This window comes from Alosa pseudoharengus, unplaced genomic scaffold, assembly GCF_046254945.1.
Source record: "Alosa pseudoharengus isolate Yale_2024_CS ecotype anadromous, Long Island Sound unplaced genomic scaffold, YU_APseudo_1.1 YU_APseudo_1.1_scf_23, whole genome shotgun sequence".
Lineage (NCBI taxonomy): Eukaryota > Metazoa > Chordata > Actinopteri > Clupeiformes > Clupeidae > Alosa > Alosa pseudoharengus.
The window spans coordinates 33,224,816-33,252,759 of NW_027468685.1; the positions used below are offsets into that span (position 1 = coordinate 33,224,816).

The window sequence follows — 27,944 nt, forward strand, 5'->3', positions numbered from 1 at the left end:
GGGCAGACACAGTTTTCTGTGAATATCTTGAGAACCGTAGGGCCTAGGATGACCAATGTTTTCCGTATGTTTGCCTCCAGGGGTCATGTTAACCCATTCCATGTGCACACATGTGCATAAACAGATACACACGCACACACATACATTCACAGTAATCATACGTATGACACATACTCACACAGTAGACATATGTACGCATGCATGCACATGCACAAACACACATACGCAGGCAAACACAAAAGCACGCACACACGCACACACACACACACACACACACACACACATAAACATAAACATAAACGTGTACACGCACACATACACACAATTCAAGAATTTCTCAGAATTATGAACAGGCAAGATGGGGGTGGAAATCTATCAACTAATCATGTTTTGGTACTTGTTGTCTAGCAGATACCAGTGAGAATTGAGTGTGGCTAATGCAATTTAGTGAGACAGTTAGAATCATATAGGCCTTTCAGCGTGATTTATTTTTGTGGAAAAAATGTGCTGGACTGGGCGGCGGTCATATTTTGTACCGCTCTGCGGTACATCTAGTTATTATTAGTTTTATTTCTATACCACATAGTATTACTCATGCTGACATTGTAATTACAGTGTATTCAAAGCAATGCACTGTACTATTACAGTATTGTACAGTACTGGCTTCTTATTATCATTACAGTGTGTGCAAATGCACTGTACCATCATCCTTGGGCTTCTTCTTGTTATTATTAGGGGCCAAGTAGTGAAGCTGCAAAGGCAGTAGTAAGGTAGTAGTAATTATTGTAGTGGTATGCTGTTAAATCTCATTCAAACTTGCCATACCCATAATTTAAAGTGATCTGTATGTAAACTTTGAATATTATTAAAATACAATCCAAGCGTCAAGTTTATATTGCTAAGTACTAATATAGTATTGTGCATACCAATTTTCAGCCTTCCAAACGCAATACCTCACCAGAAGTATCATTTTGAACACACCACTTCCAAAACTTAAACCCTTTAAACATGTTTAAGATGTAATATAACCTTCGATTTTGTCACAGAACATTTGATTACCTTCTAAACATCAGAATGCCAAGTTTCAGCCTCAAGTGGATGCCTATGTGGATTTATATATTGGCCCATTTTCTTCTTCAATTTAAGCCCTGAATGATCATTGTGCTGCATGTATAACTTGAGATAATGAGTGTTATAGTGTGTAGGTACAAATTGCTAAAAATTAGGCAGAAATCTCCCTCTGCAGTAACAGGTTAACGGCAGCACTGAGGAATTAACTTCCAAAATGATCTTAGAATGATCTTATTGGCCCTTTCAAAATCATGCAATCTAAACTTAAAGCTGAACCATGGTTCAATGGCGTTACTCTCGCATCCAGACAAGAATGTAGAAGAGCAGAAATAAAGTCGAAAAAGACAGATTGCAGGTATCCTGAGATGCTTAAAAACAGCTGGTGTATGCAGTGTTTCCCATACATTGACTAATTTGTGGCAGGGTGCCATGGAATCAAAACAGGCCGCCACACATTAATATTCTATGTTTAATTGAATTTAATTGAATTTAATTTATAAACATAAGATGAAATCCTTGCATTGTGCTGCGCTTTTTACGCACGCAGCCTTTCCTTGCCCCGCCCCGCTCTCTCTCGTAGCCCGCTGCCCCTCCTCTGCATGTGCATTTAAAGAAGCCCTATGCAACAATTTTAGCAAAATGACCTTAATTATGCAGGTTGAGAGTCGTTCTGACGGTTCTGATGTATGTGTTTAGCTTGGTAGCTTGGTTTCTTGATGGCTAGCTCGCTAGCTAGTGGGGGTTTAGCGTAGCAGTCACTTGCTACCGAAGCTGCAGGGGGAGCTAAGTCGTGAAAAATTCGAGCCCAAATCAGGTGAAAAAGCGAAGGAATAACCAGACCTGCATAGGGCTTCTTTAACAAAATATTCACGATTGTTGAAGGATTGTTGTTGCTACATAGAAGCATTGCATAGAAGACGTCTGGCTAAATTGCTATTAAATCCGCTTAGCATCGTGACCATGCTGCGCAAATTTGTTCAAAACTGCTACTTTGAAGTTAACTCTGCTAAGGTCTTATCACAACATAGTAGGCTACATTGAGGAGACTAAACTAAGTTAGGTTATGCAATCAAGCAGTATCTCAAAGCTAACGTTAGAATAGTGTTTCAATGTCGAATTTAGCATGCTTAGCCTACTTACAGCTGCTTGTCAATTTCGTTCAAGGGCTCATTTTATTGACTCTGACATTGAATGTTTGCAAAATCCCGATGTAAATGAAAAAGTGTTTTTCAAAATTCAAAAGTGCTTGTCCCGAGGAGAAGTACGAACCTTTATTTTAACTATGTAGAAAACGTTATGAATTGCATAACATATCAGCAGCCTTTTAACTGTGTTACAATTGCAAGGGTTCCCTCACGAACGTCTTAAAGTGACAGGCACTCAATTAGACCTATACACTACCAAGACGATTTTAATACCCCCCCCTCCCTTTCTGAACACTGGTACGTATCAGAAAATTGTAAAACAAGAAAAAACTACAAATTTTTCTGATACTGTTAAAACTGTTTTGCTGATAAAAACGGCAAAAATCCACGTGCACTCTTTAGTACTATTAACTCTTCAGATACATGAGATAAATTCCTACATTTCTTTGTTGACAAGATTACCACTATTTAGAGCTTCCATCTCAGCCCCTCCTATGACCCTTCTATGACTGCCATCTGCCCAGCTACCTTGAGTCAGTCTGAACCAGTCTCTTTCACTCTCCTAAAAAATACTATTAATGAAATTAAGTTTCCAGCATATCCATCAGAATTTGTCCTTCCCAAGCTTTTTAAAGACATTTTTCACAGATACTGGGCCTCATATCCTAAGTATCATTAATAGCAGCCTTATGACAGGTATTGTATTGCATGCTACAGTACAGCCTCTGATTAAAAAGCCTATTCTTGACACTACAGTCAAGCATGCTTTTGCTGCTGCTGATAAGACAGGTCCCTTCTCTAAACATTTTCAAATCCCATCTCAAAGCCTATTTCTACTCTATAGCTTTTGCCCCCACCCCCCCACACACCCCACCACTACCATATTTTATTACCTTGTATTTCATTTCTTTTTGTCCTTGATCCTGTTTGCTGATTTATTGTTGTTGTGACAACTGCTTCATTTATCACTATTATTTTAAATTAGGATCTACTTTGTATTGTTATTACTATTATTATTATTTTATTTTTTACTATTTATTGTATTGTTATTACTATTATTATTATTTATTTATTATTACTATTATTATTATTTTTCTACCGCACTTTAGTCAACTGTTTTTAAGTCGCTTTGCATAAAAAGTGTTTGATAAATTACTAATTTTAATATAATGGTCCAATGATTGTTCCTACATCTGTGCACAAAAGCAGTGAGCTTAAAGGGGTATAAGAGGATTCCATACCATTCCAAGGCCTTGTAGAAACACAAAGTGGTAAAGGAACAAGATGCCAGTTGATAAGAGAGCCCACCACATATCTCCAAGAGGTTCAGGTGTATACACACCTGTCATAGGAAAACATAATGAAAGAGGGAGTGAAACCATTTGGTAAGAAATTGTTGTGAAGTCATTGAAAATTGAAATGCAATCTCAAACATACAATATCCTTTGTTCGAAAATAGAAAAAAAAAAACTGTCTGATGACCAAGGCACTCCTTAATTAAGATGTCTTTATTACAAAACAACATGTCCTACTGGTCCATGTAGGACATGTCATTTTTGTGATAAAAAGCACCCAAAACAAAAGAACAAAAAAAGGAGTCTAAGGATTGAGCACACCATTGACCTTGCATCTGAACAATTAAATATCCTTTTCTTTGTTTATTCATATCATGCCTGTGTCTAGTAGCAGACATAATTAGGATCAGTAGTAATAGTAAAACTAGGTTTAATATACCAGTGGAACTCAAGGTGAGATTTTCAGTGGCAATAAAAAGCAAGTGAACCCTTAGGAATTACCTACATTAAGGGATTCTTTGGCTCTGTTCGAAACGGAAGGCAGCTGCCTGTTGCCTCCCTCCCTAAATAGAGAGCCGTCTCACTAGACACGACTTTGAATTGAACGCAAAATGAGCGTAGCACTCTAGAATCGTTAGTTAACACTACCGTATGACGTTAGCAAAAGCCAGAATGTTAAACTAAAGTAGCTTACATAAGCTAGCAGGCTAATGGTAGACATTAGTTTGACGGGCGGCACATATATCAGACCACACACTATCAATGGTTACAACAATGGTATAATCAGATAGTAAAGTGTTTATTTCTCACGTCAAATCTACAAATCTATGCAAAATAATGTCACACAAATCACATTTAAACAGATTACCATGTCATCCACCATCTTTGTTTACTTTTCACAGCTGTTTCAAACATTGCCACAAAGGATTATGGGTGATAGGGAGCATGAAGTGCGAACCGCACTTGCTGCATCGCTCCCCAGTTAGATATCTAAAAAGGCAGCAGTTTTTACCATTTCGAACAGAGCCTTTGTTTTAAAATATTAGCATTCACAATCTGTTTTCTCTGATAACACACAAATTATTTAATCTTGTTTATAGTTCAAACCTTCATAAAGTCAGTTGGAAGAAGTATGTGACCCCCAAGGCTAATGGCTTCAACAAAAGCCAGTGTTGGGAAGGATACTTTCAAAACGTATTCTGTTACAGAATACATGCCCAAAAATGTCATTTGTAACGTATTCCGTTACATTACTCAGTCTGAGTAACGTATTTTGAATGCTGGATTACTTCCACATTGAATTGCATTTTACAAGTGTAGGAATGTGGCCATCAAATCATGCTTACTAAACAGGCCTATTCTGGTGTGTTCTTCTGTTCCAACTGTCTGAATGTAGTCGCACGTCAACTAATCAGGTACCTTACCTGATACAACTATAAAATAGCAACGTGACCAGTAAAACTACAGCTGACGATTACCCTGGCTAATTAAAAAAAAACATACTTTAAGATGCTTCTTCAGGTTGGAGCAGGAGCATAGCTAGAAATTATAATTAAGGTGTGCTGGTGAGATTTTAGGTGGCCTCAACCCAGTAAAAGTGAGGGGCGCAGAGAAATGACAGGTGGGACACAATTACCTGGAAATGTAAACACTATAATGTATAGCCTATCAGTGCTCTCAAAATTAATGTGATCACATAGGCCTAATAATAATGAAAACCTGCATGTTAAAATATGCTACTCGCAAGAATAATTCACTTTCAGAGGCTGCACCATAATTTATTTTAAAACTTAAATGTAGATCTAATCAGAAAAAATATGCCATAAGCTATTTTAAGTCTACTATGTCTACAGTAGGTCTACTGTTCTTTTTAGTCATGTGGATTTGTTATTTTATCATCCTGTTTATGTTGTTGTGTGTGGTGTCTTAAGCTACTGGGACCTTGAATTTCAATACAACAATACATCAATACATCAATAAAGTATCTATCTATCTACAAATCAACACGTGAACTAGGCTTTGTTTATTGATTAGCAAAGACTGAATACCGATTGGCCGAAGTAAGCTATTAATGCTTGGGAAAATATCTTTTGACATGAAGAACTACAATCAGTGAGGAACAGGAGTTACCAGCACTTACTTCACTCTTAATTTGCTGTGTCATTTTTTTGTAATTTCAGGGTCTCCTATGGCACATTCATAATGCACACTGGCTGCGTTTTGACGGGTGCAATGTGAGGCTTGTGCAAGACGGCGGGGCTTGGATTTAAACATGGAAACAATTTCATCAAAGCTGGCTACTAGGATAAGCTATTATGGTTAGTTTGGCAGGTCAGAATGATAAGAACGAACGAAGTAATGGTAAGCGTGAAAGTATTTGGTGGGAAATATTTTAGGCCGACGATTGGGTGCTCCAGGCACACCGTGGCTACGCCACTGGGTTGGGGGTGGAGTCTTTGGACGCTGAAAGGAGGTTGGTTGCTGGCAAGCAGAGGTTGCACTACACAGTTATATTTCGTTCTCCCTTCTCTTTCTGTAATGTGAAATGCTGTTTGAATTTCCAAGATAGAAACGCATTCCTGCCCTGGCTCTGTTGTGCCTGTTCCAACTCCAGCTCTACCTGCTGCTTCTCTCTCGACTCTATTGTGACTGATCATGCAAATAGCTTTTTTTTTTTCGTTTTCATATTGGGGCTTTGAGAAATGCAGGGAGTTGCCTTAATTTATTTAGAGAATGGATAAACTTGTGAAACAGAAGTATCGTCATGTAATCCATTGATTTCAACAATGTAACTGTATTCTAAATACCAACTAAATTGTAACTGTAACGGAATACAGTTACTCATAATTTGTATTCTGAATACATAACGCCGGTACATGTATTCCATTACTCCCCAACACTGACAAAAGCTAATTTGAGTCAGATGTTAGAAAACCTAGAGTTCAAACAATAAAACAAGTTTTGCCATGTCTGTTAGAGCTACTTTTACTTAAGAAAATAAACAAAAAACATTTTGGCCTCTTGTCTGACAACGGAATCTCCCAGCAATAAGTGTATGCCATGTACAGTAGGGCTGTCTATCTTCCTCTATAATCCCATTCGAATTTCATTCATTATTATTTTAATAATCAATTTATATTTGTTATATGTATATTTAATGCTTACATTTGGCCTGTTATTAATATTTACTTTGTCTGTTAACAACCTATTGCGGTCAACCTGAAGCGTGTAGCCCATCTCGCGGTTATGAAAATATCATGCACTATGGATGATTCTGCCATTTTTATAGCTAGAACAGTAAGTGTTCCCATTTATATCATGTTTCTATAGTGCAAAATGTTATTTCACTATGTTTATACGTGGGTTAGGCCACTACACATCCAAATAAGTGTTTCAATCGTCCCGCCACAAACTTTTGCCAACTTAAAAAAAGCTTAACTCGTGTCACACTGTTCGCCAACAGCAACATCCATCTTCTTTGTTTTCAAGTAGCAGAGGATTCAAGCCAAACCGTTGCAACTCTGCCATCAATCATTTTGTTAAGCCCGCCTAACGACTCTATACACGATTTGATTGGCCTGATAGAAGTTACATTTTTCGAGCTCACAAGCCAACGGAGAGTTGCTAGACTAGCCCTGGCAGCAAATTTAATTTGCTGCCGCTAGGGTGCGTCTAGATTTCTAGGCTAGAAAAACACTTCTTAATAATCAAAAAATTCAACCACTAATGAAACTGACTTTTAACCATCAAAAACTGTTTATCGTCTGTAACTCTGTGGTAAAAGGATATAACACAAAGATATTCGACTGATAGGTGGATGTTGACATGCTCTATGTTTTGACCACTCTGAGAAAACTGGAATGTTTCATTTGTCCCGTGTTTCAATCGTCCTGGTTCTCCCCAAATTCTTGTCTGCTTTGTCTGCTGTGGACCTCTGACTGGTCACCTATCTTGCCAGGGTGTAGCATTACCAGCTGTGCCCTCAGGCTGCTCTTTGTCTAGTGATATTTAATTTGGGCCTTTACGACATCTTTACTCATAATAGTAATTTCAACATTCAATTAGTATTGACTTTATTATTCCATTTATATTCGACTACTGAAAATCGTTCCAACAGCCCTAGTGCAGTAGTGTCATGGCCATTGAAGGAGAGGGGTATGTGCCCCCTCTGATTTTTGATAGCTTATCTGGATTTTTTTTGTGTTTCATTTTATTACAAAATTGCATAATTATATTTAATTATGCAATTAATATCAAAACAGCCGTGGAAACAGTTGTAGTAATCAGAATGAGATTTTATGACCAATTCATGCCAGGTAACCACCTAATTCCAAAGGGTTCCCATACCTTTTCTTGCCACTGTATCAATTCTGTGTGATGAATCACATAGTTAAGTAACATTTTAATCTGGTACTGTTCAGGTGGAAAGCTAGAACTATATAATCAGAAAAACCTAGCAAACTGAAGAATTAAGGCTTGACAGTTGAACAAGTTGACACTAAAGAAAGAAGCAGCCTACTACAAACTAAAAACTGTTTTTAAACTGAACTAAACAGGTTCATGACCTTCAGGGTGTCCTGTTACATGAAATCAATGGATAATTGCCTCTGCCCTATCCAGTAGTGTGATTTCATATAACAGGACACTTCAGCGGTCGTTATTTCTTGGTACAAAGTTTGGGGTCCCAATATGATGAACAATGTCTGAAACAAATGAAAGAAACAGTGCCTAGGATCTTCAATTCAAGAGAGGTGAAGCATGTGCTTTCTGCCAGTTAACAATACAATCTAATGTACTAAAACAGGGTTGAACTTCCTACAAAAGATTATAAGGGTGAGATAGTAGAGTTAGGCAGATTCATGGTCAGCTCACCCCCTTTCCTGAAGAGATAAATGGGTACCAAGTAAAGCATGGAGTGCTGAATGTAGTAAATCTCCTTTTCAAAAGGTAACTGTAAGAGAAAAAAAAAACTACAGTCAGTGATGTCTTGACAAACTTTAATCGAAAGCATGACATTTTTTCTTTACAAAATGTCTTTCTAATGGTCAATAAAAAAATAGCTATATGTACTGTATGGAGAACAAATTGCAATACATTACTTTGTATTTTTTAATAGAGAGCAATTTCACAAGTTTATTTTCTTTAGTCAATTTATTTATATATATTTTCACAATATTTCAGCTTCAAAAACATGATTATTACTCCCATCTAGGTTATGAGTAGCCTGGCGAAACATGCTGCTCCATCTGGCATCCTGTTTTTGTTTGTTTTTTATAATTTTTGTGATTTTATGTAAAGTTTTGATACTTATTTGTGTTTACTTGTATTCTCTCTTTATTAATGTTGTTTTCGATAGTTTTTGTGTTATTCTTAGTCCTTTTTTTCTGCTTACAAGTTGGCTGATACCGTAACATTAACGTCAAGTTTTAATGTTATTCCACTGGGCTGAAGAGCTTGCCATAACTACCATCCATCCATCCGTGAACAACACTGCACTTACAATGTCTGATCAGAGAGATTGCTTAGGGCAGCCGTGAGCCTACTCTGTGAGAGATCTGCAGCTGCCACGACCACTGAGCTGCTGCCGACCTGAGAAGTGCCATGCTAGCTTCCTGGAGTCTGGATTGCGTAAAGTTAAGGAACTCTGATAACAACGATCTCACAAAACAACAAACTGTCGCTGTTAAAATCCACCGAGCTGCTGATCTGCAAGATCGCTCATGACTTCAGACTGTTCTGTGCTTCCAGTGCTCTCCAGACTGGCAGTAAATCCTCCGGGTGGGTCAGTTATAAAGACACAACCGGGGGCGGAGTGCAATCGGGAAAATCGGGAGTTTTCCCGGTTGGCCGGCCAATAAATTTGTGCGGCGCGGGCCGGCCCATAGATTGTTCAAAGCGGCCGTGAGACGTACGCGGCCAGCCTTATGTTCATTGAAATTAATGACTTTTCTTAAATTCTCCGCAAAAATCTCCAAGATCCCCAATATTTGAATAAAAGAGAAGTCCAACCGATATTTATACCACTCACTCACTCACTCTACATCTCAGTCATGGTTACCCTGTACACCCATCTCTCCCATTAACCTAATTTTTGTGTAGCCAATGGATCTGCTAATTTTTCCGATCCCCGATTTTGTCAATATCGGGGCCGATATCTGATCAAAATATCGGATCGGTGCACCCCTAGTTTATACTTTAATAATTCTCTACAAACCTTTTCAAAGTGCCTGGTTTTCCAATTATTTAATTACCTGTGTTATTAGGTTGGCATTGTTTATACTTCCTTTTCTAAATGTATACAGGCAACTATTGGAGTGCTATGATACCCAGATACATGTCCTTTAGCATGATGCTTGAAATTTCCATCCACCCACAAAGCTCTTTTTATATTGCACCTAAATATCTATAGTTCCTTACACAATTATTGAAAGTGCCTGATTTTTCAGTGGTTGTATTGCATTAGCACTATCCATACTTCCTTTCTCCAAATGTAGTCTATACAATTATTTTGATTTATACAAAAAACTTAATATTCAAAATGTCTATAGAGTTTTGGTCCCTAAACTCAGAATTTTCCCAGTGGATTTTAGTGCCCCACTCCGCCCCTGGACACAGCTGTGCGCGGTTTCGCGGAAGTAGTCATCATTGCCCTTGGACATTTTTCAGCCGGTTAGATGCAACCAACTGGACTAATTAAACATGGAATGTCCTTTTTTATTTCTTTCCCCCCCCTTTTTATTATTTGTTAAGGTGAGACACAGCAGGTGAAAACATTGTTTTTTTTATGCACTGTCAATTTCGAGATGTTGGGCTAGTTTGCTACCTTAGCATGTATTCTGTCACACTACTACAACAAAAAAAGTCCGATTTACACATTTAAGTGTTTATTTCATTACATTGTGTTTACTCACGCCTGTATATTTCTCCTAAATTCACCGAAAGTTAGCATTCTAGCCTTACATGTACTACCGCGACCGTGATCCAAAACATATCATGTGTAGTACCGTTGGAAAGCTCTGTTTTTCCTGCATCACACTATGTAATCCATATATATCCAAAAAAATGAGGAAATATCCAACCTTTAAGGACACCAATTTTCTTTGCGAATGAATAATGTATCATAAATAAATAAATGTTCTTCCTTAAAATACAGGGGTCATAAGTATTGGCACCCCTATGTTAAATTCCCATAGAGGCAGGTAGATTTTTATTTTTAAAAGGCCAGTTAATTCATGGATCCGGGATACTATGCATCCTGATAAAGTTCCCTTGGCCTTTGGAATTAAAAAAGTCCCACATCATCACATACCCTTCACCATACCTAGAGATTGGCATAGTTTTATTTCAGTTAGCCTATTAGCTGGTTTGATTTGCATTGAGCTCAATGAGCATACAAATAAAACCATGCTAATGTAATCTGCCTGTCAATGTTGCCATCACTGCAGCTCCGGCCAGCATCATGATTTTGTTTGTTAGATTTGTTAACAATATATGTCATCTTTATTTTAAATACTGAATTACCCTTGTTCAAACAAAATGTTGAGAAGAGTTGGAGAAGTACATTTTTTCATCCTTCATTCTAGGATGTCAAGAATAACACTAACATGTGTATGAGAACTTCTAGTTTAATTTGATACCCTGGTCACCATCCCAGCCTTAAAAATTCAAAACAGAGGATACAGCAGATTAATCTCAATTACGGAGTAACCGAGGCAATTGTGTTAATTTTATTTGTAACGCCAACACCTTAATTCTGCCTTACAACAAAAACAGTTTCTTCGCACTTTGTCACAGAATAGGACCTGCACTATGTCTAAATCACACATTCATGATCCGTTGTTTGACTCCTGAACACTCCCATTATCCAGACATATACCTAAAAACTAGGGGTGTATGAAAAAACTCGATATTTTATTTTGCAATACTGTATTGATTTTGATTTTTTTTTTTTTTAGTTTAGGCTCTGTGCATGTTTCTGTGCATATTCATGGGTAAGACCTTGTGGAATCATTGGAAGTGTGGAATCATTTTGGTTTCCAGAGTAAAGAGGGCACTACCGATATCGACAGGAACCATGCAGTTTATAAACCGTTTCCGGCAAAGATCAAGTACTCGGGTAATATCACAAATTTGAGGGCACATTTAGCAAGACACCATTCAGACACTCAGTTAAGCGAACAGCAAGTCAACCCTCACAACTCACCCATGCTTAAAGGAGAATTCCGGTGTGAAGTCGAGCGACGAGTACGAATGAACAGGTATGATAAGGGATCAGATTTCAAAAAATAATTCAGTGGAAATGCATGGATTCCAGTTGCTGCTACTGGAAGCAACTGAATCCATGCATTTCCACTGAATTATTTTTGGAATCATTAATTAAACCACAGTTTGAACTTCATATAGTCCAGGCCTACTGACTATTCTTTGCTATTCTCTGAAGTAGGCCTATCCCACTTGTTTTACCCCCTAATAGATGGATATCACGTCTTTCATGGCCAGTTAAACCTACACATTAGCCTAAATGCTATTTCCCTTGCCCCGCCTGATCTAGGTGGCATGGGTGCCAGACATGACAGTTAACCAAAACATGACATTCAGATTAATAACATTAGTGTTTCTTTGTTGCCATGCCTGTAAATCAGTGCACATATAGGCATGGGCTACTTCCACTATTATAGCAAGGTGTTACCATTTTAGACAATTGTTAAAATGGCTAAATTAAATGGCATGGCTATTAAATGACACATATTAGCCCCTCGGCTATTTAGGTTCATTGAGGAGAATAAGGAACCATAATCTTTACATTAAGCCTAACGTTACTGTGGCATTGTGTTGCCCCATCTGCTTTTTCCTTCACCTTGTTTAATATGCTACATGTTTATAACTTAACTTACCCATGAATTGGAGTTTGGTTCATGGTCTTTCTGTTATTTGGACTCATTTGAATGTTCTTCTTGTAGTCCAAATCCAGAGTGAAACAAAGTACGTGTTCAAAATAAAACTTCATCTTTATTTATATCCAAGATACAGAATAGGGTAGACTAGCCATATTTCTAAATAAACGCTACTTGTGTTCATATGTGCTTCGCGTTTGTGCTCTGCGCTTGTATGGGTGCAAGCATTCTGCCGGGAGATTGCAGTGATAACATGGCATGGATCGTCACTGATTTGGGCATTTTCCTAATAAAGTAAGTGGAATGGATTCAATATGGAAACGCACATAAAAGAGGCAGAGAATAGATTGATACAGTGATTTTGACATGGTAGAAGTGTGTGTGTGTGGGGGGGGGGGGGGGGTCCAAACTAATGATATTAAAAAGTGAGTGGATCCTGTCCCACCCTCATACAATGGCTCTGATGCCCAAGACATACAACAAACAAATTCACAAATAATGAAAAGCAAAAAATAACAGAAATGTTAAATTAGTCCTATTGGTTGCATCTAACCAGCTGAAAAATGTCCAAGGCCAATGATGACGTGCGTGAAACCGTGCACAGCTGTGTCTTTATAACTGACCAACCTGGAGGATTTACTGGCAGTTGGGAAAGCACTGGAAACACAGAACAGTCCAACTTGTAAGCAGAAACAAGGGACTAAGAATAACACCAAAACTATCAAAAACTGATACGTACAAAATATGACCGCCGCCCAGTCCAGCACATTTTTTCCACAAAAATAAATCACGCTGAAAGGCCTATATGATCCTAACTGTCTCACTAAATTGCATTATCCACACTCAATTCTCACTGCTAGACAACAAGTACCAAAACATGATTAGTTCATAGATTTCACCCCCATCTTGCCTGTTCATAATTCTGAGAAATTCTTGAATTGTGTGCATGTGTGCGTGTACATGTTTATGTTTATGTGTGTGGGTGTGTGTGTGTGTGTGTGTGTGTGTGCGTGCTTGTGTGTTTGCCTGCATATGTGTGTTTGTGCATGTGCATGCATGCGTACATATGTTTACTGTGTGAGTATGTGTCATACGTATGATTACTGTGAATGTATGTGTGTGCGTGTGTATCTGTTTATGCACATGTGTGCATATGGAATGGGTTTACATGACCCCTGGAGGCAAGCATACGCAAAAAATTGGTCATCCTAGGCCCTACGGTTCTCAAGATATTCACAGAAAACTGTGTCTGGCCTACCCTCCTTTAGGGGGGTCCAGTCCAGCGGGGGGGCTACAGATCAAAACGAAAAATGATGGTTCCATGCTATCCATGTCAGCCAGAGATATTGTGATGAAAACACCTAATTTTTTGCTTTTTAATTTTTAACTAGGTGGCGCTATACATGAAATAAGTGGTAATGGGATGGGTTGACATGCCCCCTTAAGACCAACATACAAAAAAAAGGTGGACCTCCTAGGCCCTACGGTTCTCGAGATATTCACAGAAAACTGTCTCCGGCCACCTAGAGGCCAGTTGGTGTATAGTAACATAAATTAATTTATTGTGTGGCCCCCCATGAACGGAATTCCATGAAACTTGGCATGCATTCAGAGGGTGTCATAATGATCCTACACTTCCAATTTTGTGCAGTTTTGACTATGTTAGGTCACAGATACCTGCGATTACAACACCTCATTTTTACTTTTTTGTGTTTAACTAGGTGGCGCTATACATGAAATAAGTGGTTATGGAATGGGTTGACATAGCCCCTTGAGATCAACATACAAAAAAAATGGTCCTCCTAAACCTTACGGTTCTCGAGATATTCACAGAAAACTGTGTCTGCCCTACCCTCCATTCGGGGGGGTGCAGTCCAGCGGGGGGGCTACAGATCAAAACGAAAAACGATGGTTCCATGCTATCCATATGGGGTTACATGCCCACCAAGTTTCGTCTACCCCGGTCTTTCAGTGTCTCGGGAATCCTTGACGGAAATTTGGACATTTGGACATGCTGCGCGGCGGTCATAATAATGTAAATAAAGAATGAATCTAGACAAATAAATGTAAAAAAATAGCACATTACATAAAATTATGAACATTATATAAAAACAAAAACAGGATGTCAGACGGAGCAGCGTGTTTCGCCTGCATACCCTTAACCTAGCAGCAAAGTGTACTCTAGCTACAGTGTTGGCATCTGGTAAAAACTAGCTATAGATGTAACTTTTTGAAAAGAAAAGGGCTCATGAAAGCAATAAGGACAAGACGAGGCTCGAGGAGGTTGAAAAGTTGTTTCTCCCATTCCATCCCATGTATTCAACTAGCCTTCACTCACTGTGATATTGGACCATGATGGGACAGCCTTACTTTGTAGAAATTGTTTCTCCGCAAAGCATATCTGTATTTTCTGATTTGGTAATAGAATCTGTTGGGCCCTGCCTGCTCTCCATCTTTAACAGTTCCTTGTGTAATGGTAGTGGTCCCTGATTATTTTAAAACGGTTTGAACCCTTTGTCAAAAAAATCTGGGCTTTTCCTCAAAACTACAGACCTATATTCAAATGACTTTTATATCTAGAATTCTTGAAAAAATAGTGTCCAATTAACTTCTTTCTGCTCTTGATAACAGCATTTTTGGGAAGTTTCAATCTGGCCTCTGAAAACATCATAGCACTGAAACAGCACTACTGAGAGTTACCAATGAACTTTTAAGAATAGCCGATGATGGCTTGGACTTTGTCCCGATACTTCTGGACCTTAGTGTGACTTTTGACACAATAGATCACTGCATACTGTTAGACGGACTGAGGCATTGGGTGGGATTATCTGCTACTCCATTGCAATTGTATACATCCTATTTGTCAAATAGAATGTTTTTTACACCGATACGAGTACGAGTATTTACAATTGTGTACTTGCCGATACCAAGTATCGATACCGATATTTCTACCACAAAAATAACTACCATAAAATTGCAAAGAATTTTCTTCTCTTGTTACAATAAGCCTAAAATAAATATAAATAATAATGAGTATCAAATAAAATATAGAATAGCATAAAAACGTATTCAGAGTACATAAAATATAATATAAAATATTACTAGATAATAAAAATACTTAAATCTAAGATAAATTATATAAATATACAAAAAAGGACAGAGCAGTTGCGACTGACAGCCACTTGGCAGCGCCGTTACTAGGCAACCAATAAACTACAGTAATAGTTTAGCTCACAGGTGAGATGTGGCCTATGATTAAGCTTTACATTTCAATTAATTGTAAATCATTTCTGTGTTGTGCCATTTAATTTTTGTTTCATCTCAATTTCTAATAATAATGTTAGTAATAACTACTAATAATCTAAATGAAAAAGGTGAAAGAAAAACATGAATAATCCTTTATAAGTTCAAGTACTGCATAAATTATGCTTTGTAAATTACATCTTTTTTTAGGGCTGTCAAAATAACATGTTAATTTCGATTAATTACTTACAGAAATAATAACGCGTTAAAAAATGTAACGCTGATTAATCACATTTCATAGTGACATTTGACTCAGTGCAGTCTGGCTATCGTGACTGAAGGAGGCAGACGAGAAAGCATTGCTGTGAATGAAACATTTAGCCCACGTTTTAAAAAGATCGCCCAGACCAATACTGTTGACAGGAGCATCAATCTACGATTTCTGCTGTAAGGAATTTCCGTTGCCTATCATAGGAGTTCATCAAGTCTGAAGTAGCATCTCGATGCAAAACAATCCGGAGGTAGGCCTTTGAGTTAGCACACCTCTTGATGATAATAATGCTAGCCGCCAGCCTTGTCAAAGTTAACTTAACGTCTTGCTGAGCCTGACCGACTAATTAACTGACAAACTCCCTTACTAAATTGACTACATTTGTTGCACACTTGTGTAGCAATGAAATACTTTGTCTATTATTTTATTTTTGTAGTGAATTTCATCAAATCAATGCACATTATTATTGATTGTATATATACATAGAAATTACTATTATTATTATCTTGTGCTAAGTGCTGCACGATGTTGCTAAGCAACCAGTGTTTACAGCATTCCTCAGTTGCAAAGTGGATGCTGTAAGGGGTAAGCCACTATTATTTTCCGCCGATAGAAACAGCATTAATTATTTATATAAAAGTATTGTTCTTGAATAGAAATCACCTGAAAACAATGTCAAGATCTTTTATAAGTATTATTTAATCACTTGTAACCTTGTTTTAGCGAATGTGTAAGAGAAATCAATAACTTTAGCGTTCATAGTGTCTTAATGCAGCGGTTCCCAAACTTTTCCCCCCGCGTACCACCGCCTACATTCCGACTCGGCTCGCGTACCCCCACCATCCGACACATAAACACATAAAAACGTAACGCCTTCTATAATATTTGAAGCTTTGAAAATAGTTGAAATAGTTTTTACCGTTATTAGCCTTTCATTGGTATTTGCCATTACTGTGTGTAGGGAATGGGAGCAAGACTGCTGTGCGTGTGCACATTCTAAAGTGCCCCTTTGTGCCCCATTCTGTGCCCAGGTATGAAATGTTGAAACGGTTCTCTTTTAATATAAAGTGGGTTCGGTAACCTATTTACATTGTTGTATATCGCCATTCGCCACTATGTATATTTATTATATTACATGATTAATTCTATGTATGACCTGTATTAAGCCAAAGCCTATGATAAAGGCATAGTATAAAGCTAAGGGGCCTACCCATATTATATGAGTTTGTTGTTTATCTTTATTTATCACATTGTAGGCCTATAACTTCTGTATTGTATCTTTGTCATTTATATCTAATTATTATCATAGGTATAATTTATTATTTATGATTACTGGTATGAGTTGCAAAGTGGATGCTGTAAGAGGGAATGGGAGCGAGACTGCTGTGCGTGTGCACATTCTAAAGTGCCCCTTTGTGCCCAGTAAACAGTTGCAGATATCCATCCTCCTGTGTGTGTGCTTCATTCTTCTTGCCCTGTGCATTCAACTGGTCCTAACCACTTGACATCTGCTACACTTGAAACAAAATGTCTTCAAAAGTATGTTGAATGTGGTTACATTTATTTCCATTCCAATAACTTCACACACTACATTTCCGTTCGCACTTGTCTTGTAGGCTATGCTGCGGTTCTTTGCCTCGTTTTCCTACTTTAATTTCTTGAACTGCTGTATTTGTTATCCTGGACTGCCACCTATTGGATAGAAAAGGCATCAACCTACAATTTTGTGAATACAAAAAGAAAAATCATGGGGGGTGTACCCAGGGACGTCTTAAAGCTGCAGTTGGCAAGATTTTTTTGATCACATTCACTGAAACCAACACTATGCTCCGACAGAACAACATAAATCATCCAGGTTTAGAAAAAAACCTGCACTTCTACATCCACCTAGAGCCTGTTATTTGTTTTGCAAAAATCCACAGCGCCCGGTTCTTCTGGTCCAATCAGAGCAGGCCTGTGTGAGATCTTACTGTCAATCACAGTATGGTGCAGTCTGTTGCACACTGACAAGCACAAACTCGATGAGAGGGTGCTCGGTGGTAGTGGGGGAGAGAAATGTAAACATTCAAAATATTGGGTAAACCCCCTCAATCTGTCAGACTTGCCAACGGCAGCTTTAATACCACCCTAGGCCACTGGGCTATGGAGGTTTCTGAGCACCCCCCCCCCTCCCTCCCCAAACTGTGAATATTAATTATGACAAAATGATACCTGACCCGCGATCCAAGCGCTTATTTACAAAATGTGTGCTTTAGTAGCCTAACATGCAGTGTAGCCTATCCTTATTGAGCCTATGTAAAACATTTACATAAACAGGAACATAAAGCCCTCCTTAATCATGTCAGCCTACCCATGACATCGCTTATCAAATAGACTATCGCACAAAGCGTTTAAATTTACAACACTGGCTGTAAAGACAGTTAATAGGTGGGCTACACATACAGTGGGCATCGCTTTCAAATGACCACTTCAGTCACGCATTACAAGGCGTGTGAAGCTTTAGTACCACTTTCAGCCACTGTGCGTCGCTCTGCCACTGTACATCGCTCTGCCTGCCGCCCCTTCTGAAAAAGCAGGAGGCTACCATTAACCCATTTACTCCTAATATGCCTGCTAAAAACACCTATAGAATCCTATGGCATTCTAGACTAAATAACCTTATTTCCTGAGGCGAGGCGCAAAGACATCACGCAGCCCACCATCGATGGCAGTATTTTATCCCACTCTGCACAGCACAAACACTCCATTTCAGTCGGCATGGGTTGGCACACTCCACACTCACACCACCAGTTCGTGTTTGCTCTCGTTCTCTCATCCGACTCGCCTTGACTAGTCGCAACGTCCTCTCTTCCCAGATCCAAAGCTCGCAACTCCTCTTCAGTGAACTCAGGTTCGAAAAGGTAGAGTCTTGGATCTTGGTAGTCGAAGTCATCATCTTCGTCTATCGTGTAATCTTCCATATTCATTGCCATTAGAACTCTTAGAGAAAGCCCACCTGTCAGTGTCAGCCTAGTAGCAGAGAACTTGGTAGTCACGCTGGTGTATTGCCGGAAGTTGAGGGTTTTATGCTGCGTGATGTCTTTGCGCCTGGCAGCGGTGCTTTGCCGGTGCTATGCCCGAAAATAGTTCCAAATCTAAATTGGTCTAGTAAATCCCTTCGTGTTAATTTGCATTGATATTTGTACTCGATGTGAATGTACAGGTTACGAGAAATAATTATAAAAAATCTTGAGTTATTCGATTCACTTTTGCAACGACATGCTAGCTGGAATCGCCGGATTACAGCGACTACGCTAAGCTAAAGCTAACCGGGCCGTTTCTAGATTAGGACAATGGCTGGGTCGGCTATAAAACGCTTTGGCTCACTCATCCAACTCTAGGGACTGCGAGGAGTGACCCAATTTCACCTAGGGGTGGCGTATTCCTTTAACACCTCCCACCTAACCCCGGTGAGTGGGGGTCGCTATAATGCGTGTGAAATAGCACCATTGAGTAGCCTATGCGAAATAGCCTTAAAATCGTTCCGGTGTTGTGTGCCTTCTGGTTTCTCCACCTACTGGTTTCCTTGCGCGTGCATGCGCTTCAGCAGTTGTCAGACATTCACAAACAAGTTGTTTTAGGCGGTTTGAAGTCGCTTTTCATACGCCATGAGCGCTCGGCATTACAGCCACTTGGACAAAAGACATGGAAAATGTTTTGAAATGTTTTCAAAATGTTTTGAAAACTAGCATTAAACTGGATTCGATCCCGCAAAAGCAACACACGCGTGACTCTCTCCAGCCTGATTCCCTACTCTTTGAGCCAACTAATATGTTACGCGATACAATTAACTATTGTAGGCTACCATCAATTAATAATGTAGGCAACACCCAGGTAACATGTTGTCCAGGCTATCTGAAACAAGTGGTTGCCCTTCATCTACAACAACTGGTTACCTTGGGCTGCTACAGCCGTCAGTGCACTGTGCACAGTAGTCCTATGCTACTCTTTGTGGTTGATAAACTAAAAATAAAAGATGTATTTGGTGATGACGTTATTGTAGGCCTAGTAGACCTAAATTCTGAGAAATTAAATGGTACGAGAAACGATCTACATAGCGCACCAGACTGCGATGTCTTTAAGGGTTGAATGAAGGGAGTTTGCAAAAATTAGCGTATTTTTCAAGTCAATAAACATTCTTAACAGACAAGGAGTTATAAGATAAAGGCAATGCCATTTGTGTCACCTAATGCAGTTCAGTGAATTAGCAAGATAACATCAGAAGCCAACAATCATAAAGCACCTGTGCGAGCGCGCTCTCTCCCCTGCGCATAAAGCTGTCTGCGTGTTGTAGGCTAGATTTGCGTGAGTTCTTTCTATCTGCTTTACTTTTGTTGCGACCACCTAGGCTATGTTATAGACGTTCTATGAGGTACCAGTGTTTAGCTGTGTCACAAAACAATAAGCTTTGTCAGACTACTTTTAAAATGATATTCAGGGCTATATACATTTTAAACATTCGGGGCTGAAGACCCGACAAAGCCTTGCGTTAATTCTTCTGGTGGGAAGTGTCAGGAATTTTCATACGAGAGATTGACAGCAACATAGCCAATCACATTATGAGAGATGCTGAATTTAACATTAGCTGCGATGTTTGATTTTAAATTAATGTAAATTTAGCCGGGACTGTAAGCTGGCACACGTGGGTGCTCAATGTTTTCCGTGGGTGCTCGAGCAACGGAGCACCCACGGTATCGGTGCCTACGCGTATCTCGCGGTTGCATCCATTACAAACAAACATGCAATGTGAACATCTGGGATTGGGTAGAGCACTAAATGCTCTACTGAATAAGCACGAAGTCAAGCCTTTAAATGAAAAACACTCTTTAATAATCAAAAAAATAAACGCTAATGAAGTAAACTTGTGACCATCAAAAATCGTTTATCGCCTGTAACTCCGTGATATCAGGACGTAACAGGAAGGCATTTGGCTGAGCAACGGAGGTTAATATGCTCTATATTTTGTCCAAATGATGTCTCATCGTTGCATTCGGAGAAAACCAGAATGTTTAATTTGTCCTGCGTTTCTTCTACGGCTGCAAACGGGATTCACTCGCAGTTAACCAAATATTTCTTTATTAGGGCAGGGCAGGCATATTTCTAGCTATTAAATTATTTCTAAACCAGTCTGCTAAAGTCTGTAGTGAAGTCTGTGTAGGGTTTTCCAGGCTCCATTTCTTTTTACGAGACACCCTGCTCACTTGAGACATCTGCCGGTTGTTTGGGATGTTGCAGCATCGTTGCAGCTTAACTGGAAAAATACAAATTAAAGTCGCATGATCCCGCGCGCGGACCGCGAGGGAAGCTGGCCCCAAGTCGAAGCACTGCCCACTGTAGGGGTGTTTAAGCTTTTGAAAAGTGTGTGTGTGTGTGTCGGGAAGTTTTTGAAATTCTAGCTGCTAAACTCACCATTTTAACATAGTTTGGGGGGGGGGGGGGCAGAAATAGGCTACCTTTAACCTACAGACCAAGCAGCTCTTGTGACACGAACATTGGCTACCTTATGCATTATCACTTCACTGCCCGACAAATACCCTATATAGAGACATCTCATGCCACCAATGTGCAAGTGGGTTAGCACAAACATAGCTTTTGGTGAACAGAGATGCAGATCACTAATTAATTTCTTTGCACAAAAGCCCCTGTTCTGCGTTCACTCCAGCAAGACGAGTGAAATAAATTTGTGTCATTATCATAGGGTATTTGTATCTTCAGAGTGGTTCAGTTTGTCAGTCAGTCTCAGCCTCTCCTCTAGCTCCTCTACACCAGTTTGGATTTATTAGGATATTGTTAAATTTTGTTACACTTTAGAAGAGAAGACAGAGGAGGGGCCTCGCTCCACCTGCATCGATGTCACCGTAGCAGTGCGATGTGCTCAATTATTTGCTAGCACCAGAGTAATGACACCGCAAATATGGACAAGGCCGTTTATTTTCATTATTGATTATTATTATTATTATTATTATTATTAACCCTTAGAACCCTAAGCTGTTTTTAGGGCATTTTCACTACCTTTATTCATAAGGATTTATTCTGGTCATTGTAAGTGCCACACACACATATTATATATTGTTTTTTTTTCAGCAGAGTCTAGGCTATCCAGATCTGCCATCATTTCATGTATTAGTACTAGCATTGATTTTATTTAGATTTTTAAAGAGTTAAAATATAAAAAGTGTATTACTAATTGCCATGTTGGAGGGATACTCTGGGGCTGAGCAATTTACAGAAATATGTGGTGTGTGATTTAGGGAAATAAATAACATTTTTTATTTAGTGATGAAAAATGACCTTTCTGTGCTCCATATCTGTGACACGAACTTATCTGACCTGACTTGACCCGAGGTTGCGTGTTAGCCTGCGTGTCTATAGTGTATGCACTCATAATGATTCTCAACTTTTTACTGCATTGCCATGAACAAAGTAAAGGCAAAAAAGGTGTTTCTTTGTTGAACAAATTGGGATGCAATGTGAGCCTTGAATTGGATGCCATGCAGGAATTTGCTACGATATCAAAACCGGATTATAAACATGCTTTGCCATAGAGAAACACAAAATAGCGTTGGATTATAAACATGCTTTGCCACAAAAACAGAGAAAAACGTGGGGTAAGTCCAACTATATGAAGTTATTATTTTGCTGTCATTCGTCTGTTTTATAACCCAGAAGGATGTACTTGGTATCAAATGATAGTGGCATGCGTGGCATATTTATCCGATCACGGGTCCGCGAGTAATTCAAACGAGAGTAATGGGTGTGCAGCGTTGGTTTGTGTACATGACGTTATTATTTTGCAGTCACTTTGTCTGTTTTTATAAGCCATAAGGATCGATATGCATGGTACCAATGGATAGCTTTGTGTCTCCTCTTTCATCTGATATGCTTGCCATATCTATGCGATCACGGGTTCGCGGGTAATTCAAACTAGAGTAATGGGTGCGCAGGTGAACGCAGAGAAGTATAGACTGTAAACATGATGCAATTTGATTTAATTTCATGATTTTTAAAAATGTTCATACTTGATCGTACAGACAAGTGATAACATAGAAACAATGAACAATAAAGTATATAATGTTGGTTTGGCCCTTCATTGATTCACTCATCTGCCAAACTTGTTTTTAAGATATGTTCATAGCAAAAATGGATGCAAGCGATTAATTTAGATTAATTAATCACAGAGTATGTAATTAATTAGAGGATTTTTTTTAATGGATTGACAGCCCTACTTTTTTTCACAGCAGATGCCTTGAATGTGTTGATGTCATATTTGTAACTCTCAATCTGTCAATTTTATTTCGACAAAATCCACCAGAAGTCATCATTTAAGGAGCAGGTGTTGTATGCCCCCTAGGCTCCTACGACTAAAGGCGCTGACACACAAACCCGATTATCGGCCGTCAGACAGTCTGTTCGGTGTGTCCCGTGACGTCTTCAGTCAGAGGAGCCGTCAGCGTTCATTTTGGCCGATTTGACTTGTCGAATCGGCCAGTGGCAGTCGGTCTCAATGACCAATCTGTTTGGTGGAGTGCTAGCCCTTGACTAAACATTATCTCGCATTATTATAACCATTTGACCTACAACCCCAAAACAGAAAAAGTTAGGACGTTGTGTAAAATGTGAATAAAAACAGAATCTAATAATCTGCAAATCTCTTAAACTCATATTTGGTTGCAAAAACGATACAGACAACATATCAAATATTGAAAATGACAAATTTTACTATTTCATGAAAAAGATATGTTAATTTTGAATTTGATACCAGCTACATCCCAAAAGTTGGGATGGGGTAACAAAATGCTGGAAAAGTTGTGTAATGATAAAGAACACAAAAGGAAGAATGTTTCACAACTAATTAGGGTAACTGGCAACTTGGGTATGAAAAAGAGCATCCTAGAGAGGCAGGGTCTCTTAGAAGTAAAGATGTAGGGGTATTCATCCCTCTGTGTAAAAATGTGTGCACAAATGATGAAACAATGTCATCTTAATGCTTCTTCACATGAAATTGTGACATGGGAGTTCATCATCTACAGGACATAATATTATTAAAACATTCAGAGAGTCCAGAGAAATCTTTGCAAACAAGGGAAAGAGCTGAAAAACAAATTGGATGTCTGTGATCTTTTGGACCTCAGATGACAACACCATCAACACCAGACCTGTTTCCAGACCGGTCATTGTATGGGCTCAGGAAAACCTCTGATAACCATTGTCTATGTGCCCAGTTTGATACTCAATTCAAAAACTACAGCCAAAATTGTAACAGCTAAAATTGTATAGAGACATGATACAGAAAATGCCACCCTCTTATTTGGGCCTGAGCTTGTTTAGAATGGACTGAGGTAACATGGAAAAAGGTCCTGTGGTTAGACCAATCAAAGTTTTCCATTCTTTTTGGAAATCATTGACTCACCTGGGCTAAAGTGGAGAGGGCCTATCCAAGTATTCAACCTATCCAACTTGTTTTAGCGCTCAGTTTGAAACCAAACCTCTATGACGGTGTGGAAGAGCATTAGTGCCTACAGCATGAGCATCTTGCACATTTGGCAAAGCACAATCAATCCTGAATAATGTATACAGGTTTTGAGCCACATATACTACCATCCAGGTAATGTCTTCTCCAGGGACGACCTTGAATATTTCAGGAAAACAATGCCAAAATGAATTCTGAACATATTTAAATAGTATTTCTCCATATAGTTAGGGAAAGTTGGGCTTTTTTTTCGCCAATCTGCAAAAACATTTCTTACCAATAGCTTTTTTTACTATGTGTTCCTATAGGTGTCTAGTAACACCTCCCAATTTTATCCACGGCCAAATCCTCGGGGAAACACCTGGAGAGCCCATCTAGTTTGGGGTGCCCAGGGACTGGGCGAAAAATTATGAAAACATTTTTTTTTACCAATATTAGCTTTCGAGATGTCTAACTAGGGGGTTGTAGGGGTGCTGAATCTATCCCAGCCATTAGTTTTGAGTAAAAATGACTCCAAGTCCATAAAAAATCCATAACAAGTGGTTTTATTGAACAATTACAAAACAAAACTTCCTTAATCAGTTTAAAAGTTAACAAACCTCATCCCTCAACTCCCCTGCACTCCCTCACTCCTGTTATCATCTGGCTGGTTGATGTTCTGGCAAGAGTTAGGATGACAGTTCCAACAAGCAGAAATACACTTGACTCCTTGCTTTGTACAGCAGCACCTGAGTGTCACAGACACCTGCACAGTTTTAGTTGACAAACTTCAGAAGGTAGTCTGGTGCAATGGGATCTGGTGTAGGGACTGGTGCGTAATTATGTTCTCCTTGTTTCTATCCACACTCAAGGACATCTAGTGATGGATTTTGTAGCAGTAGCCAATCTCTGGTCTGGAGATATGCCCGCAGAGTGCTGTGCTGCACCTCCTGTAGTCGGAGGTAGTTTCTAAGGCTTGATACTATGTGTTATGTTGTCCTCATGAGTTTTACATTTTGTTTTACATGTTGCTCACTGTCTACCCTCCACGTTGGACACTCTTTTTTCGCTCTCTCTCTCTCACACAGACACATTTATGCACATTGACTCTCTCACAAACACATTCACAACCACACACACATCTACAAACACATTCACACTGACACACACACACACACACCTATGCACATTGACTCTCACAAACACATTCACAACCACCCACACACACACAAACACATATGCACACACTTACAAATAAAGTTCACACCTTCACTGACACTGTCTCTCTCTGTCTGTCTCTCTCTCACACACACATACATACACGCACACACACACACATGCAAAATGTCCTTTCTCACACACACCATGTTGAGACAAAACTTTCTGTGATTATACTACCAGTGTGTTACAGTACACGCAAAGTGTGTGTGAGAGAGAAAGAGTCCAATGCGGAGGAGGGACAGTGATCAACAACATGTAAAACTCATGAGGACAAACTGAGTTTATATTTTTTTTTATATTTTTTATTTTTCTATATTGCCACTGGAATCCTCTTCCACTCATCATGGAGCTGGTGGATGTTAGAGACCTTGCACTCCTCTACCTTCCATTTGAGGATGCCCCACAGATGCTCAATAGGGTTTAGGTCTGAAGACATGCTTAGCCAGTCCATCACCTTTACCCTCAGCTTCTTTAGCAAGGCAGTGGTCGTCATGGAGGTGTGTTTGGGGTCGTTATCATTTTGGAATACTGCCCTGTGGCCCAGTTTCCGAATGCTCTGCTTCACTATGTGATATGTGTATGTCACAGTACATGTTGGCATTCATGGTTCCTTCAATGAACTGTAGCTCCCCAGTGCAGCACTCATGCAGCCCCAGACCATGACACTCCCACCACCATGCTTGACTGTAGGCAAGACACACTTGTCTTTGTACTCCTCACCTGGTTCCAGCCACACACGCTTGAAACCATCTGAACCAAATAAGTTTATCTTGGTCTCATCAGACCACATGGTTCCAGTTATCCATGTCTGCTCGTCTTCAGCAAACTGTTTGCGGGCTTTCTTGTTCGTCATCTTTAGAAGAGGCTTCCTTCTGGGACGACAGCCATGCAGACCAATTTGATGCAGTGTGCGGTGTATAATCTGAGCACTGACAGGCTGACCCCCCACCCCTTCAACCTCTGCAGCAATGCTGGCAGTACTCATACGTCTATTTTCCAAAGACAACATCTGGATATGACGCTGAGCATGTGCACTCAACTTCTTTGGTCGGCCATGGCGAGGCCTGTTCTGAGTGGAACCTGTCCTGTTAAACCGCTGTATGGTTTTTAGAAATATGATTAAAGTATATGAAGTATAAAACAAGTATGCTTACACTTTTTGTACTTTATGTAAAGTATGTTTAATGTGTACTTTCAGAAAGTATACTTCAAAGTAGATGTTATTAAGTTCAACTTCAGTGTACTAAAATGAAATATACTAATTCTGCAATATTCAAAGTGTTTTTGTAATGTACTTTTAAAAAGTGTACTTTGTTGTTAGTGTATTTTAAATGGTAAAGAAGTTTGTTTTGTTTAAGTGTATTAAATTGCTAATACTTAGAGTTGTAATATAGTGTACTTATGGGAAGTATATATTTTTTGGTAATACATTGTTTGTATAGTTTCATAGTCATCTAACTTTGAATAAAATACTAATGTGTGTAGCCTATAGGCCTGATATGTCAGCCACATGGATGGCAATGTGCAATAACCTAGCTTTAGAGACATACAGATCAGTTTTGGTCTCAAATCATCAAATAATATTTTTTCTTTTGTTGATTTTGTGTCTTAGTAAGTAGTTTGTGATGTAGTAGAGGTTGTGAGAGGATGAATGTGTCATTTTGTTAAATGTATAGGCAACACTGGGTGGCAGTCCAGTTGACCAATCACGATGGCTGTTTGAATTTGAAATGTAGTGGGCGGGTCTGTGCACCTTTCGAGCAAAACGTGGTGTGAGCAAACATTAACATTATTTTATACAGTCTATGCTTGTAACTTTATTTGCAAGACAGATGGACTGTAGAGACCAGAAAATGCATATGTTTACGGTCTGTATAAGGTTACAGGTTTGTCCAAATTAAAGATACCATAAATTCTAGTCATGCCAGAGACGTTGGTCCTACAAAGCCAGAAGGACTCGTCATATGAGATAACAAGGGCTGAAGCCAGTTAGATCTAAAGTGCCAAGTTATTCGTTATCAGGTGCATATTGCAAAGCATATTGTTAAATGATTCTGATGTAGCTTACTCTTTATGACCTTCGGTAGTCTTTGAAGAAGTGAAATTGATGGCTTAGCAATCTTTCAAGAGTTTGATTTTATCCTTGCTAGTGCTTGCTAGTGCTGACATTGCTACTTGCTAGCAATGTCAGATCATAAACGTCGACCCAGATCCCCATCAAGAAGAAAACTACATTAGCCTGCTTTGTGTTTGTGGGATTATTGACAAGCGTTGGCTAGCACTAGCGTTAGACAAACTATGATGGAAGAAAGTGTG

General features: G+C 39.1%; 1 protein-coding gene across 2 annotated transcripts in view; it reads right to left on the bottom strand.

Annotated features, from left to right (window-relative positions):
• The window catches only part of tmem164 (transmembrane protein 164), a 72,460-nt gene that overhangs the window by 25,797 nt on the left and 18,719 nt on the right, over positions 1-27,944 (bottom strand). Inside the window, exons 4-5 of one of the 2 annotated variants that reach the window (XM_076302400.1) lie at positions 8,384-8,462; positions 3,458-3,558 (exon numbers count right to left, since the gene is read on the bottom strand). The exons of the other annotated variant lie outside the window; for it this stretch is intronic. Of the exons in view, the coding sequence (XP_076158515.1) occupies positions 3,458-3,558; positions 8,384-8,462 (180 nt within the window). The remainder of the gene's footprint in view (positions 1-3,457; positions 3,559-8,383; positions 8,463-27,944) is intronic. 2 annotated transcript variants of the gene reach the window in all.